Source organism: Typopeltis vanoorti, chromosome 20 (assembly GCF_054136105.1).
Source record: "Typopeltis vanoorti isolate ZY-2024b chromosome 20, IOZ_Tvanoo_1.0, whole genome shotgun sequence".
In the NCBI taxonomy this organism is placed as follows: Eukaryota; Metazoa; Arthropoda; class Arachnida; order Uropygi; family Thelyphonidae; genus Typopeltis; species Typopeltis vanoorti.
This window is the reverse complement of record NC_143568.1, coordinates 101330268-101347345: the sequence shown is the minus strand read 5'-3', so window position 1 is coordinate 101347345 and position 17078 is coordinate 101330268. Positions and strand designations below refer to the sequence as shown.

The 17078-nt window shown below is 36.7% G+C and overlaps 1 protein-coding gene across 1 annotated transcript in view; it reads left to right on the top strand.

Annotated features, from left to right (window-relative positions):
- LOC150095720 (uncharacterized) overlaps positions 1-17078 on the top strand; it is a 245880-nt gene that overhangs the window by 106600 nt on the left and 122202 nt on the right. Inside the window, exons 4-5 of the mRNA XM_090409701.1 lie at positions 13637-14044; positions 16611-16805. Of these exons, the coding sequence (XP_090265827.1) occupies positions 13637-14044; positions 16611-16805 (603 nt within the window). The remainder of the gene's footprint in view (positions 1-13636; positions 14045-16610; positions 16806-17078) is intronic.

The window sequence follows — 17078 nt, the reverse complement described above, 5'->3', positions numbered from 1 at the left end:
TATATCATAAATAATTATCTGTCCTATATACTAAATTAAAGAACTTAAAAGCAAAATGATGTATGAATTACATTTATTCAGCGGCAAAACCTTTGGATTTGTGCACTCTCTCTTTTTCTAACCAGTTCTTCATCAGTTCATGTTTCATACTAATTTATATTATTATTGAAATAGTTATAGTTCCCTTCTTTTTGACATGGTGTGCTGTTGATATTTTTCCTTAATCCTGTGGTTTTCATGTGTTATGTTCAGAGTGACTATTGATTTTATCAGGTGGATTTTTTTGGAGAAGATTGAGTTATTACATAACTCATTGTGGGAGGATACACCATTTCAATACTTAATCTTCCAACTACACACAGTCCTGTCTACTGCCCACCATCACCATCAATGGTATTTTTTGAGAACAAATTGCATGTGTTCTCTTGGATGATTTGCCTATATGTGAGATGAAAAATCAGAGTTTCCAGGAGAAAAAGTCCCCTACTACCCCTGTATTAGATTGCTAACTCCGTTTCAGTTAAAAAAAAAAAAAAAGGCCCATATAAAGATGCCTCTGCTCTTGATGAGAACTGAGCTTGGGTCTTTTCCAATCAAAGGGTGTAATATCCTTGGAGAGACTAGAATTCCCAGGGTGGATGGTAGCAGAAGTGGTCTCTTGTGGAAATGGGTACTTGGGAGAAGGGGATGACATCAGGTAATGCTGAACCCAGTGGAGTTTAGAGGGAATAATGCTAGGTATAGAAACAGTGGCATTTTTATGCTTTATACTAATGCTAGGAGTATCCGGAATAAAAGAGAAGAATTGGTGGTGCATAGCATCAGCCTGGCCGAAGATTATTGGGATCACTGAGATGTGGTTGACAGAGGAGGATATAATAACAGGAATAGAAGTAGCAGGGTACAACATTTTTCAGCAGGATAGGAAAGGAAAGCGTGATGATGGAGTATTGCTTATGATAAGTAACTTATTTCCTGTAAGATTGGTGGCTTTGGAAGGCTAATGATTTTGAAAGTATGGTGTGAGGTAGAGGTGGGCAAGACAGGATATTTAGTGTGGTTTGCTACAAAAGAAGGAGCACAGAGGTTGAGGACCAGGAGATATTTAGACAGTTGAGCTTAGCAAGTGCAAGAAGAATGATTGTTATGCGAGATTTTAACTACAGCAGTATAAATTGAGGAGAGGAAGATGCACGTAGCAATAAGGGAATGGAATTTCTAGAATTCTTGAGGGACAAACGTCTTGGGCAACATGTAATAGAGAGAACAAGAGGTTCAAGAGTTTTGGATTTGGTCATAGCATCAGAAGAATTGAAAATAACTGAGATGACATCTCCCCCCCATTGGAGAGAGTGACTGTGTGATTTTGACTTGGAAGATGAATAGACATGCAGGAGTATCAAAGAGATGGGAACATATGTGGAATTATAAGGCAGGTGATTATAATAGTCTTAGATATCAACTTGGGGAAGTTTCATGGAGGGAGAAATTGGAAGGCCGGGATATCATAGTGCTTGGGAAATTGTGAAGGAATATTTGTTAGCAGTAATAGTAAGCTGTATTCCACAAGTGAAGATGAGGACACAATTTGGTGTAAAGTGGATGACAAACAATAAACAGGAACTGCATGTGAAAAAGAGGCTATGGAAGAGATATAAGGAGACAGGTGAAGAGCAGATGCATGAAGAATATAAGACACAGGCCAGGAGAGTGAGTAGTATGGTAAGGAAAGCGAAACTGGAATGTGAGAAGAGATTGGCCCTAAGATTCAAGGAAAATCCTAGGGAATATTTTAGCTATGTGGCCAGTAGGAGGAGAAATGACTGTGGAAGAATGACATTGTGGGATAAAAATGGGAATAGAATGACTGATGCAGAGGACATAGTGGAATTGTTCAATGAACACTTTATTGGTGTTTTTCATCCTGGAGGAGTAAATTTTAATACTATAGGGCAGGTTTGAGGTCAAGAGGAGAGTGTTTTCCACATACTGAGTACTCTGGATGTTAGTAAAGCTGTGGGACTGGATGGTATTTCACCACTAGTTTTGAGAGAATGTGCTAAAGAACTGACAGCTCCTTTGACCTGGCTTTACAATGAAAGTCTGGCTATGGGAAAGGTGCCCAGGGAATGGAAGGAAGGTAAGATAGTGCCATTGCATAAGGACGGTAGCAGACTGGAAGCGTCTAATTATAGGCCAGTTTGTGTGTGTCATCAGTAGTTGTTAAGATCTTGGAGAAATCGGTGAGGGACCATATACAACATTGGGCAGATGAGGGTAATGTTATCTGTGAAAGTCAACATGGATTTGTAAAGAGGCGCTCTTGTTTTAGTAATATGTTTGCCTTTTATAATAAAGTTACAAGAATAGTAGTTGAGGGAAAGGCATATAGTGTCATTTTCTTGGATTTAGCAAAGGCATTTGACAGGGTGCCACATGATAAGCTGATATTTAAGTTCAGCACATGGGTTTGGATGTCAGGTTGGGTATCAGAGTGTTGTGTATTGTGGGGCAGAAGGTTGCAAGTGGGGTCCCACAGGGCTCAGTACTGGGACCTGTATTGTTTAATCTTTATATCAATGACATTGTCAGTTGGCAGGGGGATATTCAGTTTTGTGGATAAAGTGAAGCTGGGAAGGGTTATTAGTAATAGTGCAGCTGTGGTAGTCCTGCAAGAGGATTTGAATGAGCTAGACAGATGGTCAAATGAATGGGGGTGTCGGTTTAATGCAGCAAAATGTAAGGTCTTGAGGTTTGGGACACATCGATAGGACACTGCATACCGTATTGGAGGAAGTAGGGGAGACGAGATCTGGGGGGGGGGTGATGATTGATAGAAAACTAAAATTCAGGGAGCATATTGTAAAGGTGATGAAGGTAATCCAGAGGATTGCTGCAATACTGAGAAGGATGCTGAGCTGTAGAGATAAAAGAGTTATCATTCTGTTGTATGAGACCCTCATCAGACCACGCTTGGACTATTGTTCTCAGATTTGGTCCCCAGGATTTGAAGGTATAAAATTGTGTATTCAAGGAACTTGGCAGGAATTTGATGATGATGATGATGACAAAATTCACTAAAAATACTTGAGTTAATAGAGAAATTTTCATTATATTTTTAAGTTGGAAATAATATTTTTTATATATTACTGAATATTGTCACCTCAAAAGGTTTTGTAAAAGAAAAAGGAAAATAAGTGTAAGATAAATTGTGTCTAAAGAAACCTCAGTCATCGGTAATTCCAGACAGATTAAGGTATTAACAAATGACATGGGGCAACTGCAACCTCGAAGGTCAATAGTGCGCAGGGGTCTCCCGCCTGAACGCAACAACTGAGAAGGGTGACAGGTGCAGACCACTGAAGTACCCAGGGGGATGATGATATAAGCGAACCCAAGGTCATCAGAGCCAGATAAATAGAGGGTTGCGATGGCAAAAAGGGGGAGTTCAGTGCAGCTATTCAGTTTGGTTCCTGGCAGAGCAGTTCGTGGAGTTTGAGTTCGTACGGTCCCATTCCCGGGTCAGCAAGAAGTTTTGAGGTCACGTGGAGTTCCGACAAGAGAGACGGATTCCAGAAGTTAACGAGGTCATGGAGTTGGGAAGTATGATGACACGATGTACGTTACGACAGCAGAGCTTTGATAACATCTTGGAAGATGATTTATAATCATCATCGGAGACCTGTGTTCCAGATAGAAAAATGCAGAGGGACTGACGCAACTAAGATAAGCTGTTTTAGAAGAAATTAAATGCTGAGTTTCCATGACGTCACGTTCCTGATGTTCGCTGATAATAAAGAAGGCTCTCACAAGCCCCAGAAGGGTTACCCGAGTTCAATGCTAAGGTCAAATGATAACAAAAGGAGATGATTTCAAGGATCATTCAGAGAAGTACATATTTCTGTTCAAGTAAGATCCTTCCATTGTTTAGTTAGAAAGAAAATTTAGATTGTGACGGTGATTAATTAAGGGACTTGTTTAATAATGATACTTGAGGTATTTTGTTTTGTGAGAGAAGGTCTGGCTAAAATTTAAGGTGAAACATCATATATTTAATGTTATAGCTATTGCCTAAGAGAATGTTATGTAAAATTGATCTGAGTATAACTAAGTTTAATGAGAGAAAATTATAGACACATGGTCTCACTAGAATTAATTATGATGAGGAACTAAATTGTAAATGTAGTCGTAAGTTGTGATTTGAAGCATAGAAGCTGATTTACTTAGTACTTAAAATTGACCCATTGTATTATATAGGCGTTAATAATGACTGTTGCATTACCCTCATCAGCTCTGGTGATGACAATACTTTTTCTTTCTTCTTTACGAAAAGAAAAGGGTAATGCCACAGTCGTTATTAATGCTTCAGAATATAATTGGAAAATATTATTCTCCATGATCGCCTACCTACATACCACTTGAACATGATCCCACAAAAACTCAAGTTAAAAAATTTAAAAACCTACTTAAAAAAGTGTCCTTTTGGCCTCCTGTGACATTACAAAAAAAACTCAAACCATTCGATTCTCGTCCCCCCCCCCCCCATATATACGGTTTACTGAAAATCCACAAACCTAATTCTCCCCTAAGACCTATAGTAGATGCCACCAATGCTCCTTGCTACAAATTGTCAAAGCAGCTAGCTAACTCTTTGACACCCCCCCCCTCACTGGTCTTTCCACATCTCATGTAAAAAAAACTGTATCCACTTTAAAAACTTAATTGAAAATCTTACTTTAAATAATACATACATATTGGTCAGCTTTGACATCATCTCATTGTTTACCAATATTCCCCTAATTGACACCTTAACACTCTTAAAAAACGTTTTTCCTTCTGATATTTTAGAGCTCTTTTCCTTTGCCATCTACTCTGGTTATTTTTATTCGAAGAACAAAATCTACAAACAGATTGAACTGCCATGGGTTCTCCCCTCTCAACCCCTCTTGCCAATTTTTATATGGAGAATTTTGAAAAACAAGCCTTAGACTATAATAAATTTAGTTTAATCCTTTATCCAAGTGTGAGCAAACAAAGTTTGCACATGAAAGTATCTTCAGGACTGGGGTAAGGTGGTACAACACTGGGAAAAAAAAAGCCTTAGACTCTTCCCCTCTAAAACCATCTATCTGGCTAAGATATGCAGATGATGTGTTCTCTATTTGGCTTCATGGCCCGGACACATTAGATTCCTTCCTCAGTCACCTCAATAGTCTACATCCAAGAATCCAGTTTACGATGGAAAAGGAAAATAACAATTGTTTACCCTTCCTAGACACCTTAGTAACATACTAATGGTAACCTTACTTTCTGTGTATACAGAAAACCTACTCATACAGGCAGATACATTCATAAACTCTCCCACTACCAGCCCTCTCAGCAATATGGCATTATTAAAACTCTCACCAATAGAGCCCACAATCTTTGTTCCAGTGAAACTGCCCTTTCAACCGAACTCAAACACATACACAACACCTTCCTTTCCAATGGCTACAGTGACTACAGAATTAAAAAAATAATCAATTCCTTCCCCATTCCCCAATTCTGAAGTACCACGGATGTAAGGTACTTCAGAAAAAATAGCCAGATCATTAAAAAAGTACAACCTGCATACAGTTTTTAAGCCCCACCGTAAACTTGCTACCCTTATCCATTCCACCAAAGACCAGCTCCCTTCTCTCTCTCTCTCAGTGCCTGGAGTATATAGAGTACCTTGTGCCTGTAAACTGGCTTACTTCGGACAGACAGGCAGATCAGCAGCTGTCTGGTTAGAATAAGTCACACATTTGCAATCACGATTATGGTCAATCTGGCCTTGCGGACCATTTGGATACAACCCACAGGATCTCCTGGAAAAAAAAACCACCATGCTCCAGTGTAGTAAATTAAAAATTCTAGTAGCAAGGCTTATACGTTGGTCAGACATAACTGGTAATTAGTTTACGGAATTAACAACGCATATAAAGTATATAAATTAAAGGTAACTTTAATGAATAACTTCTATATTTCGGCAATGTCTACATTCACCAGCAATTCCCCCCCCCCCACAACAATATGGGGTTATAAAAACACTATATAACAGGGCAAAATTAATCTGCTCAGATGACAAAGCCCTAACTACTGAACTAAACCACATCCTCAACACTTTCTTAGCCAATGGCTATAACGCCAAAAAAATCCAAAAAATACTAAAACCAGTAAACCACAACCCCCCCCCTCCTCCACAATAAAGATTACACCAAGTCTATCACCACCCCCTACATCCAGGGCACCTCTGAGAAAATAACCAATATCCTCAAAAAATATGACCTTACTTCATGTTACAGACCATATAAAAAGTTGGCATCCCTTATCCGCTCTACCAAAGACCAACCACTTCCCCTAGACCTACCTGGTGTATACCAGGTCCCTTGCAGTATATAAATCCCCTGCAAATTGTCCTACTTTGGCCAAACAGGCAGAACAGCAAATATCAGGATTTCAGAACACCAAGACTACATCCGGTTTCACCAGTACAGCCGCTCTGGGCTGGCAGACCATGCCTTAGATACCCACCATAAAATTCGTTGGAAGAAAACAAAAATAATTCATCGCAGCAAGTTTAAATACGAAAGATTATTCAAAGAATCTTCAGCAGCTCTAAAAAAACGTTCCTATCCTCAACAAATTTGGGTGCATGAAACTGCCCCAAATTTGGGAGACTTTCATTATGAGAAATTAGCCCACAAAAGGTCACCATTAGGACTTTAGGAACAATATTAGTTTCTTGCTTTCTTCCTCATTTGCCTTTGTTAGTACATACCATATCCTTATGTTCCTGAAGATGGCAACGTGATGTTGCCGAAATATAGAAGTTATTCATTAAAGTTACCTTTAATTTATATACGTTATATGTGTTGTTAATTCCGTAAACTAATTACCAGTTAGTAAATTCAAAAAAGAAAGACTATTCTTTGAATCTGTATCTGCACTCAGGAATCAACCGAATTTAAACAAAAATTTTGCATTAAACTTTCCAAAATTTGGGAAATATTAATTATAATTAATTTCTCTGATAATTATCAGAGATTCCTCTTTACATCCTAGGCCACCTGCTAATGCCCATAGAGGGTGCACCACCTAGATAGGACTTTAGTTTCACTTACTATTGTATTATATTTGTGTGTATTGTTACAAAAGTTTTTTTTTATAATCCCTGAAGATGTCTATGTGACAAAGACGAAATATTGGAAGCATTAATATTGTTTTTAATTCTTTCCCAGTGCTGATAATATTCCATTAAACCTCCTACATGAATTTTTTCTGCTTGGTTTGACTGTAAATTGTATATTTAGTATAATCCTTTATCCAAGTGTAAGCAAACAAAGTTTGTGCCTGAAGTATCTTCAGGACTTGGGCAACTCGTGGCAAAGGTGGAAATTTCTCACCACTTTTCTTAGTATTCAAAGCAGATCTCCTTGCAGAGATCTGCTTTGCATTTATATACATGTATAATGCTATGCATTATGGGAAGGGTAACTACTCAGACCGCTTTCGACCTTTATTGAGATCTCGTCAAAAAAAAGCTTCCAACATCTTTCTCTAATCCAGAGTAAGTTCATTAATAATGTGTGACATCTTTTGGCAACTGACATATGGAAATATGAGTTCTGCATTGCTTCAACCTTGGTATCACCTCTGGGTCTGGCTTCCACTGAAGAGACCTCAAAGGTCACTACCCAGACCTTTGAGGTCTGGGTAGTGACCCTTTCCATAATGCATAGCATTATACATGCCTGCAAAGAGATGTGCTTTGCATTATGGGATACTAAAGAAAGTGATGAGAACTTAGTCTATCTTTTCCACGAGTTGCCCCAGTCCTGAAGATACTTCAGGTGCAAACTTTGTTTGCTTACACTTGTATAAAGAATTAAATGAAATAAGAGTGGAGAATTTGGAAGGAAGTGAGACAAATGATTTTGAGAGCGTATGGTGTGAGCTAGAGGTAGGCAAGACAGGATATTTAGTGGGGTGTTGCTACAGACCCAGGAGCACAGAGGATGGGGACCAGGAGATGTTTAGACAGCTAAGTTTGGCAAGTGCAAGAAGAATGATTGTTATGGGAGATTTTAACTTCAGTAGTATAAATTGGAGAGAGGAACATGCATGTAACAATAGGGGAATGGAATTTCTAGAATTCTTGAGGGACAAATGTCTTAGACAACATGTAACAGAGGGAACAAGAGGTTCAAAAATTTTGGATTTGGTTATAGCATCAGAAGAGTTGATAATAACTGAGTTGACGTCTCTCCCACCAGTTGGAGAGAGTGACCATATGGTGTTGACATGGAAAATGAATAGACATGCAGGAGTATCAAAGAGACGGGAACTTATGTGGAATTATAAGGCAGGTGATTATAATAGTCTTAGACGTCAACTTCGGGAAGTTTCATGGAGGGAGGAATTGGACGGCCGGGATAATATCACCAGTGCGTGGGAAATTGTGAAAGAATATTTGTTATCAGCAATGGTAAGTTGTATACCAAGAGTGAAGAAGAGGGCGCAATTTGGAGTAAAGTGGATGACAAACAACATTAAACAGGAACTGCATACGAAAAAGAGGCTATGGAAGAGATATAAGGAGACAGGTGAAGAGAGGATGGGTGAAGAATATAAGACACAGGCCAGAAGAGTGACTCGTGTGGTAAGGAAAGCGAAACTGGAATATGAGAGGAGATTGGCCCTAAGATCTAAAGAAAATCCTAGGGAATTTTTTAGCTATGTGGCCAGTAGGAGGAGAAATGACTGTGGAAGAATGATATTGTGGGATAAAAATGGGAATAGAGTGACTGATGCAGAGGACATAGTGGAATTGTTCAATGAACACTTTATTGGAGTATTTCATCCTAGAGGAGTCAGTTTTAATGCTAGAGGGATAGGACTGGTACGAGGTCTGGAGGTACAGGAGGAGAGTGTGTTTCAGATACTGAGTACTCTGGATGTCAGTAAAGCTGTGGGACTGGATGGTATTTCGCCACGAGTTTTGAGAGAATGTGCTAGCGAATTGACAATACCTTTAACGTGGCTTTACAATGAAAGTCTGGCTTTGGCAAAGGTGCCCAGGGAATGGAAGGAAGGTAAGATAGTGCCATTGCATAAGGGTGGTAACAGACTGGAAGTGTCTAATTATAGGCCAGTCTGTGTGTCATCAGTAGTTGTTAAGATCTTGGAGAAAGTAGTGAGGGACCGTGTACAGCATTGGGCAGATGAGGGTAATGTTATCTGTGAGAATCAACATGGATTTGTGAAAGGACGCTCTTGTTTTAGCAATATGCTAGCCTTTTATAATAAAGTTACAAGAGCATTAGATGAGGGAAAGGCATATACTGCAATTTTCTTAGACTTGGCGAAGGAATTTACAGGGTGCCACATGATAAGCTGATATTTAAGTTGCAGCACATGGGTCTGGATGTCAGATTGGTCAACTGGATTCAGGATTGGCTGTCTGATAGGTATCAGAGAGTTGTGTATGGTGGAGCAGTTTCAAGGAGGCAGAGGGTTACAAGTGGGGTCCCACAGGGCTCAGTACTAGGACCTATATTGTTTAACCTTTATATCAATGACATAGCCAGTGGATTGCAGGGGGATATTCAGTTGTTTGCGGATGATGCGAAGCTGGGAAGGATTATTAGTAATAGCGCAGATGTGGTAGCCCTGCAAGAGGATTTAAATACGCTAGATAGATGGGCAAATGAATGGGGGTGTCAGTTTAATGCAGCAAAATGTAAGGTCTTGAGGTTTGGGAAACATCGATGGGATGCTGCATACTCTATGGGAGGAGTTATACTGGAGGAAGTAGGGGAGACAAGAGATCTGGGGTTGATGATTGATAGAAACCTGAAGTTTAGGGGACATATTGCAAAGGTGGTGAAGGTAACACAGAGGATTGCTGCTATTATGAGAAGGACACTGACCTGCAGAGATAAGAGGGTTATCATTCCGTTGTATAAGTCTCTGATCAGACCACACTTGGACTATTGTTCTCAGATTTGGTCCCCAGGATTTGAAGGGGATAAATTAACTGTGGAAAGGATACAAAGACAGATGACAAAGATGGTTTCAGGACTGTACAAGGATAGTTATGAGGATCGGCTGAGAGAATGTGGACTGCAGAGTTTGGCGGATAGAAGAAGGAGAGGTGATATGATTGAGACTTTTAAACTGTTGAGAGGTGGTTACAGGGTTGACACTGGGGAGTTCTTTCGCTTGGTTGATCAGCGGGAAGGAGTGATGACAAGAGGCCATCCCTGGAAGTTACGAAAGGAAACTGTGAGCAAGAGGGTAAGGAGTGGTTTCTTTGTGTGGAGGGTGGTTGAGCCGTGGAATGCATTGCCTGATGGAGTGGTGGGAGCGAGAACGGTCAGTGACTTTAAAGAGTGGTATGATAAACTTTGTGTTTCTCAGGGGGGGACCTCCCCTCGATGAGTCTTGACAGAATTTATGTCTTAGGAAGGACTTCCCTCGATGAGTCTTTTGACTCCTTGGAGGCCTGAATAATAATAATAATAATAATAATAATAATAATATAATTTATAGTCTAACCAAGTGGGAAAAAACTTCCAGCTGACTGGTATTGTTTCTAATTTTTTTATTTTTATACATTATAATATAATATCACAAACAAATATCATTCTGCTTTCTCATTTGAAAATAGAAATTAAAAGAAATAACATTGTCACTTTAAGTTGTCATAATCTGAATTCTGTCTTTGTTTGCTGATTACAGTATCTATCCTTTCTTTTGATACATATATATTCATAGTATTAAGTTGACAAAGAAAATGTAAAATATATGTGTATTTGTGGGGAGCGGGTAATTTATAGAGGAGTTTTTTTTTTTTTTTTTGTTGTTGATAATGAAAGTGGGCAATTTTATAGCTATTTTACTTCCACTTAAAAAATCTGTTTTGTTTGAACCAAAATTATTCATTTACTTTTTTTCTCTGCATAGAAATTCTTGTTTTATTTTCTTCTTAGATATTTTTGCTATAACAAATCATGTTATGTTCTTGTTGCTGGATGATTTGACTTGTGCTGTCAAATTGCTTTGCATTTTATCTTTTTATTTATTATTTTTTAGACAAAAACTCTTTACTTAAACCAGCGTTAGTTAATAGCTTATAGCTTCCATAGCAATTTGTGTAATGGATCTTGCAGTGTTTTGGAGAATAACTTCGATAACTATAAAGTTGCACTCAATGTTTCAACTGTTATGTTATGGTCTTCTTCAGGAGTATAAAGCATAGTGCACTAGCCCTATACTTTACTACTGAAACAGCTAAGAAAACTACTAAAACACAACAAAAAGTAATTAAACAAAAAAGGGCAATAGCAGATTAACCTATCTTGGATTAAAGATCTGTTATCATTAACAGGTTCCATAATTGTCATATAGTGAATTTCATCACCAAGGTAGCAAAGGAAAACCGTTACCCACTCAGCCACCAAGGATTGCAAGCACAACCCACACTTCATCATCTTGCATTCACTCATCAGTCTTGAATATTAAGAAGCACATGTACCATCCTCATGTTCTTCGCAATTATGCCTTATCAAGATTTCTTACACATTGCTATCATATTATATAGCCCAGAATTCACTTTAATGTACCTATAAAATACAGTTTCATTCTAGAGTAAACACACAACTCTCAAATTGATTCACAGCTTTTAGATTCCATTTGCAACAGAGAACCCCTTTCATTGAATAAGGTTGACTAAATAAAATACGAACACTATATCAGTCAATTTGAACTTTTGCTGCTAGTACCTACAAAAGAGGATTTAATGAAAACAGAAACATGAACAAAAGTTCCATAGTTATTTCCTTGCTATCACTCAATTGCCAATCAAATATAGCAGAATAGCTTCTTCATATATGCAATTATAGAGCAAAATTTTTATGCAGATCACAGATTAAAAACAGCTATCATAATAAATTGTAAGATATAGTATGCATTTATTTTGATCTCAAGTTGGAAGGCACAAAAACTTGCAGCTCTTGCTTTCAGTTTTTGTTACAAGGGGAGAGGGAATTCTGTTTCTACATTTTGTACATATAAAGTGGGTTTCTTGCAATCAGTCTTCTGATTACATGAAGATACTTCATATAATAATAATACATTAGATAAGTAAAGTTAATATTAGGTCCAGCATTATTTCAAAGCCAAATGTAGAAACTATGAAAGTTTTGTAAAAAATAAGTTGACCAGAGAGCTCATGGGAATACACTCGCCAGCATTCACGAGATGCCTTAGCACAGACCACTTAGGAAACATAAATGCTGCCCAAGCGTCTGTATATTTGTTTTCTATTTTGATAAGGTTTCACTGGCCTGACAGCTGTTTCGAACTGGTTGGTTCTCCTCAGAGACTAGACTGAAACCTTAAGAGAGCAGAAACTCTCATTAAGTACTAAGGAACTTGAAATGTTGGAGAGGTGTATTTTTCCTAAGCAAATTTTTGATCAGTGCGTAGAGTATTTACTAAAATAAAAAGCCAAAAAACTTTAATTTCCAAAAAAAGCTTAATTTTCACCGCCGAACTGAAGCTTTTTGGCTCTTTATTTTCGGAAATAATACATTAGTTTCTTCTTATTGTCATCATATAGACTTTCAAATTTGGTAGTGTGAAGCAGCTGATAACAAACAGAGATTTCAAAAACAATAATAATGGGATTATAATAACTACCTGTTATCTTCAGATTTTTATTTATCATATTTCTTGGTGATGAGAAAGCTGTGGGAAGGATTCAGACACTCAGTGACAAAGATAGTGACAGATTTGTGGAATGTGAATTGAATGTTTGTGGGTTACAAAATCTGATCGATTCGATAAAGAAGAATATAATAGAAATGTTAGTAAAGTGGTTTTATAGGATTAATGCAGAAGAAAATTTTCAATATATGACAAGAAGAGGGGGAGGGAGTTGAGACAGTTCCCTTTGGAATTGATGTGTTTGTAGTTATCATGTATATGTAAACTGGACTTTTTGCTTAGAGAGTGCTGAATGGGTTGCTAGAAAGTGAGTTTAAGGAAAGGTATAAGTATCATGTGAGTAATGTGAGTGTGAATCTTTTTTGATAAGTCTTCAAAATTTCATGTAGATGCTCATATGATGATAATAATTTTAATATTTTTAAAATTATATTTACTGTTGATACATACCACTTTCAGTTGCAGAAAAGTATTGCTTGCATGAAAAGATATATAAAATGAGTTCATACTAAAATTTAAAACAAGCATTTAAAATGCATGTTTAATTTGAGAGATCTTTTGTGAGTTCAGTACATTACAGTAAATAGAAATTTAGAATCACCACTAGCAGTTGCATATGTTTTTTTCCTTAAATTTCTTCGGTCAATATCAGGAGATCAGAGAAATGGGACTTACATTTGATTACTATATAAAGAGTGTATTACATTGAATGGTACAGTTATATCTTTTAGAATTTTATATTTGATTAAAAGTTGCTGATGACAATAACTAATGATATTAGAGAGAAAGAGAGATTCAGGCTACTCATTTTGTATTTAAATTTTTATATATAAATATATATACTTGAAATTTTGGAATAAAAGGAATTTATTTTTATATGTAGATTAGTCATCCTATTCGTCCACCTCCTCCAGATTTGCTTTCCACAAGCGATGGACTCAGGGATGCAGTTTTGGATTTTGAAGAAACTTTACAGAATAGTCAGTTGAGTTCTAAGCCAATATCTTCTAGTGACTCAACAGAGCTTTCTCTGTCAAGTCCTATAGGTATGGCTCCTGTGGATCTTCTTACCAATGCCCCTCATGTTAACATTCCAGCAAGAGAAAGTCGAAGTCCAACAGATACATCCTCAGCTCAGTCTTCACCAGTTATATCCCATCCCCTTGTTAGTGAGAACAACATATCTTTTTCTACTCCTGACTCATCTTATACTCAATATGAATCTTTTAATTCAACTTGTTCACAGTCTCCAACATCAAGTCTACATATTCCCATGCCAGTTACTTCAGAGGTAAGCACTCAGATGCAATTTATTTCTTTTGTATAATTTTGGTTAATCATTAATTTTAATGACTATATCTTTCATCATATCCACATGGTAGTGCTCTGGATTATGTTGCTTGGAAATTGGGCTCTCTTATTTTTTCATTTTTAAAATCAATTTTTCCAAAACTTTCATACCAAATGAAAGTACAGCAATAGATTTTAAGCGACTGAAAAACTCTAGACAAACCCATAAGTATCCTGACCATTTCAAAAAAAAAAAAAAAAAATCTGTTTCAATGTTCTCCATAGCAAGTGCTCATGCACAATGTATAGAGTTCCAACTATGCCTACTGCATGAAACAAAGATGGTGGCAACAGAGCCAAGTGACAGCAAAGTACTTCATATCTCACTAGCAGTGAGATATGAAGTTTTAGCTGCAGACAGATCATCTGCAGTTTTAGCTGCAAACTAGACATTGCAGAAAAGAAAATTAACTTTCTTTGTGATTTGCATCGATAGTATTATCTTTCCATAACTAGCATGTGTCTATTGGACATGCTAGTTTTGGCCAACCTCAACGAGTCATTTTCTGTCCTCTGTGTGCTTCTTATCAGTTAAACAGACCTTAAACTAAGAAAGTGCATTGAAAGTCTGAAACAGCATCTTATCTTTGAAGACCTTCTCCCATAAAATTGATGCAATCAAAAGTTAAAAACAATATCACTGAAAATACCAGGAAGCTTCACACCCTCATTGGCTTTTCAAATTCATGACCCAGTTAAGGCAGAAAATAAATATAATGGCATGGCATCATTCTGAACAGATGCAATGTTAAATGATGGCATTTGCTAGCTTGATAAATAGTGTAACTTTGACTCCAGAAGAATTGTCAGGTGTTACTGCTCTGGACCCACCAACAAACTTCCCATGTATTAAATAACCTGCAGTGTGCTGACAAGCAGATCTGTGTTCATGATGGATTTTATCTATGCTTAGCAGGGAAAAGGTCCTTGACTATGACAGTAACAACTGGAAGAAAAACATATAAATATTATTAATTATTTTATGTCAGTAGTAGAGCAATATCTTCGGGCTTAGAACTTGGCAAATAAGACTCCTCTGTTTGTTAACAATGCATCATCTTATAGCTTAGATCTTGAGTATTTTCTAGGGTTCACAGAAGTGAAATTCTTGCCCTTGATCACCACCTCATTGATGCAATTAGTGGATTAGCAGTCATTGCAACCCTTATGATGAATTACCATAATCTTGTGTTTGAACAATGTCTCAGCTCTTCTCTATTAATCAAATGTAATTGATTGAGAAGATAAGATGACATTAAAAGAATTATGGAAGAGTCATAATTCCAGAGATGCTATAGATAACATTGGCAAGGAGTGGGAAATGGTGGGTTGTTAGCAGCATACAAAAATTTGTGGCTCAAAATTATGATGAATTTTTGTAGGGTTTGAATCCACTGACATTGAACAAGAAATAGCACAACTTTGAGTAGTTTTTTTACCATAAAATAACACTGGAAGAGTGGAAGAGCTTTTTCAAAAACTTTTTTGAAAAAGAAATCCTTAACATCAACAAAGAAGTTTTGTCGGAATAAAGACATATGCAAAGATCACATAAAATCTCATGATTAAAAATCCAAAGTCATTATTGTCTTCATATGACCCTGTTTACAAGAGCATTCAAGTCTTGTTGAATGTGGGAGAAAAATACAAATAAATAAAGAGACATTTTCTCCATTTAAGTTTTTTGGTAAATTTTTCAAGTTTTTTTTTTTTTAAATAATTTACAGTCACATTCATTTTGACACACATATTTTGTTGAGAAAGGAAAAGTCATGAAAGTATTTTTTAATTACATTTATTTTTATTAGAATATCATCTTTGTGTTGTATCATTATAACAGTAACATAAAGCAGCATTTAGATAATTTTCTTGGAATAAAGAAAACTAAAAAACTAAAAAAAAAAAAAAACTAAAGTTTTTGGTCACAGTTAATCACAGTAAGTAGATACCTACTGTTTTTTATGTGCATTTCACCCATTGAAAGGGTGTAAACCATATGTAGGTGACTGAGATAATCTGGAAATCCTACTCTATAGGATTTCCAAAATTTTTTTCTGACCAGTTAATTGTTTCTTATATAGTTTTTGTTTCATCTTAGAGCACATAACAGTAAATAATGTGGTTATGCCCCCCCCACACACAATTTAGTTTGTTTAAGTTAAGGGATATTACATCCCATATTGTTTCTTAGCCGAATAAGAAACTCAAAAGATTTTCTTGCCGAATATAGAAATTATATAAAGTTCGGCAATTCCAAGCGTAAGCAAATACCTGGATAGCAGCAACTGACCCTTAAGGTAGTGCAAGCTGAGGCAACTCATAGCAAAGGTGGAGCAAGATCCAATCACTATTCTTGATATTTACCCATAATGTGAACTTAGCTCCTAGGAGCTGTATTACTGTTCTAAGCCTTTGTTCTAAGTTATGAAGTTACTGTTCTAAGTTATGAAGCCTTTGGCTCTTCATATATTTAACAATTTAGTTTTATTCATATATTTATTTTTCAGAATGCTACAACATCAGCTTCTCAGCAGATGGCTGATACTATGGCAAAACTTACACATGTAGGATCCAGTAATCTTCCCTTTGGAGCAGTGGGTATTAATAGATCAGTTTTAACTGCTATAAGAGAACAAATGGCTGTTAGCCTGGAGCGCATGAGAGAACTTGAAGAGCAAGTGAAATCTATTCCAGTTTTACAGGTAATGAATTTTTATATAAATTTGCCATTTATGTTTTTAGTAATAACAAATGGAACAGAACAGCTTCGATTCCTGATTTTATACTTTAGTAAATCAAAGATTTGAAGATTCCTTTACAATCACATAACAGAGTGTAGAAACTTAGTATATATATGATAAGAGTAGAAAGTTTTTCAGAACATTATTGTCTTTCATGAAGTTAGAAGAAATATTACACTAGAATAGTGTAATATTTCTTCAATTAATTTCTCAGTGCACTCCCATAAAAATTAT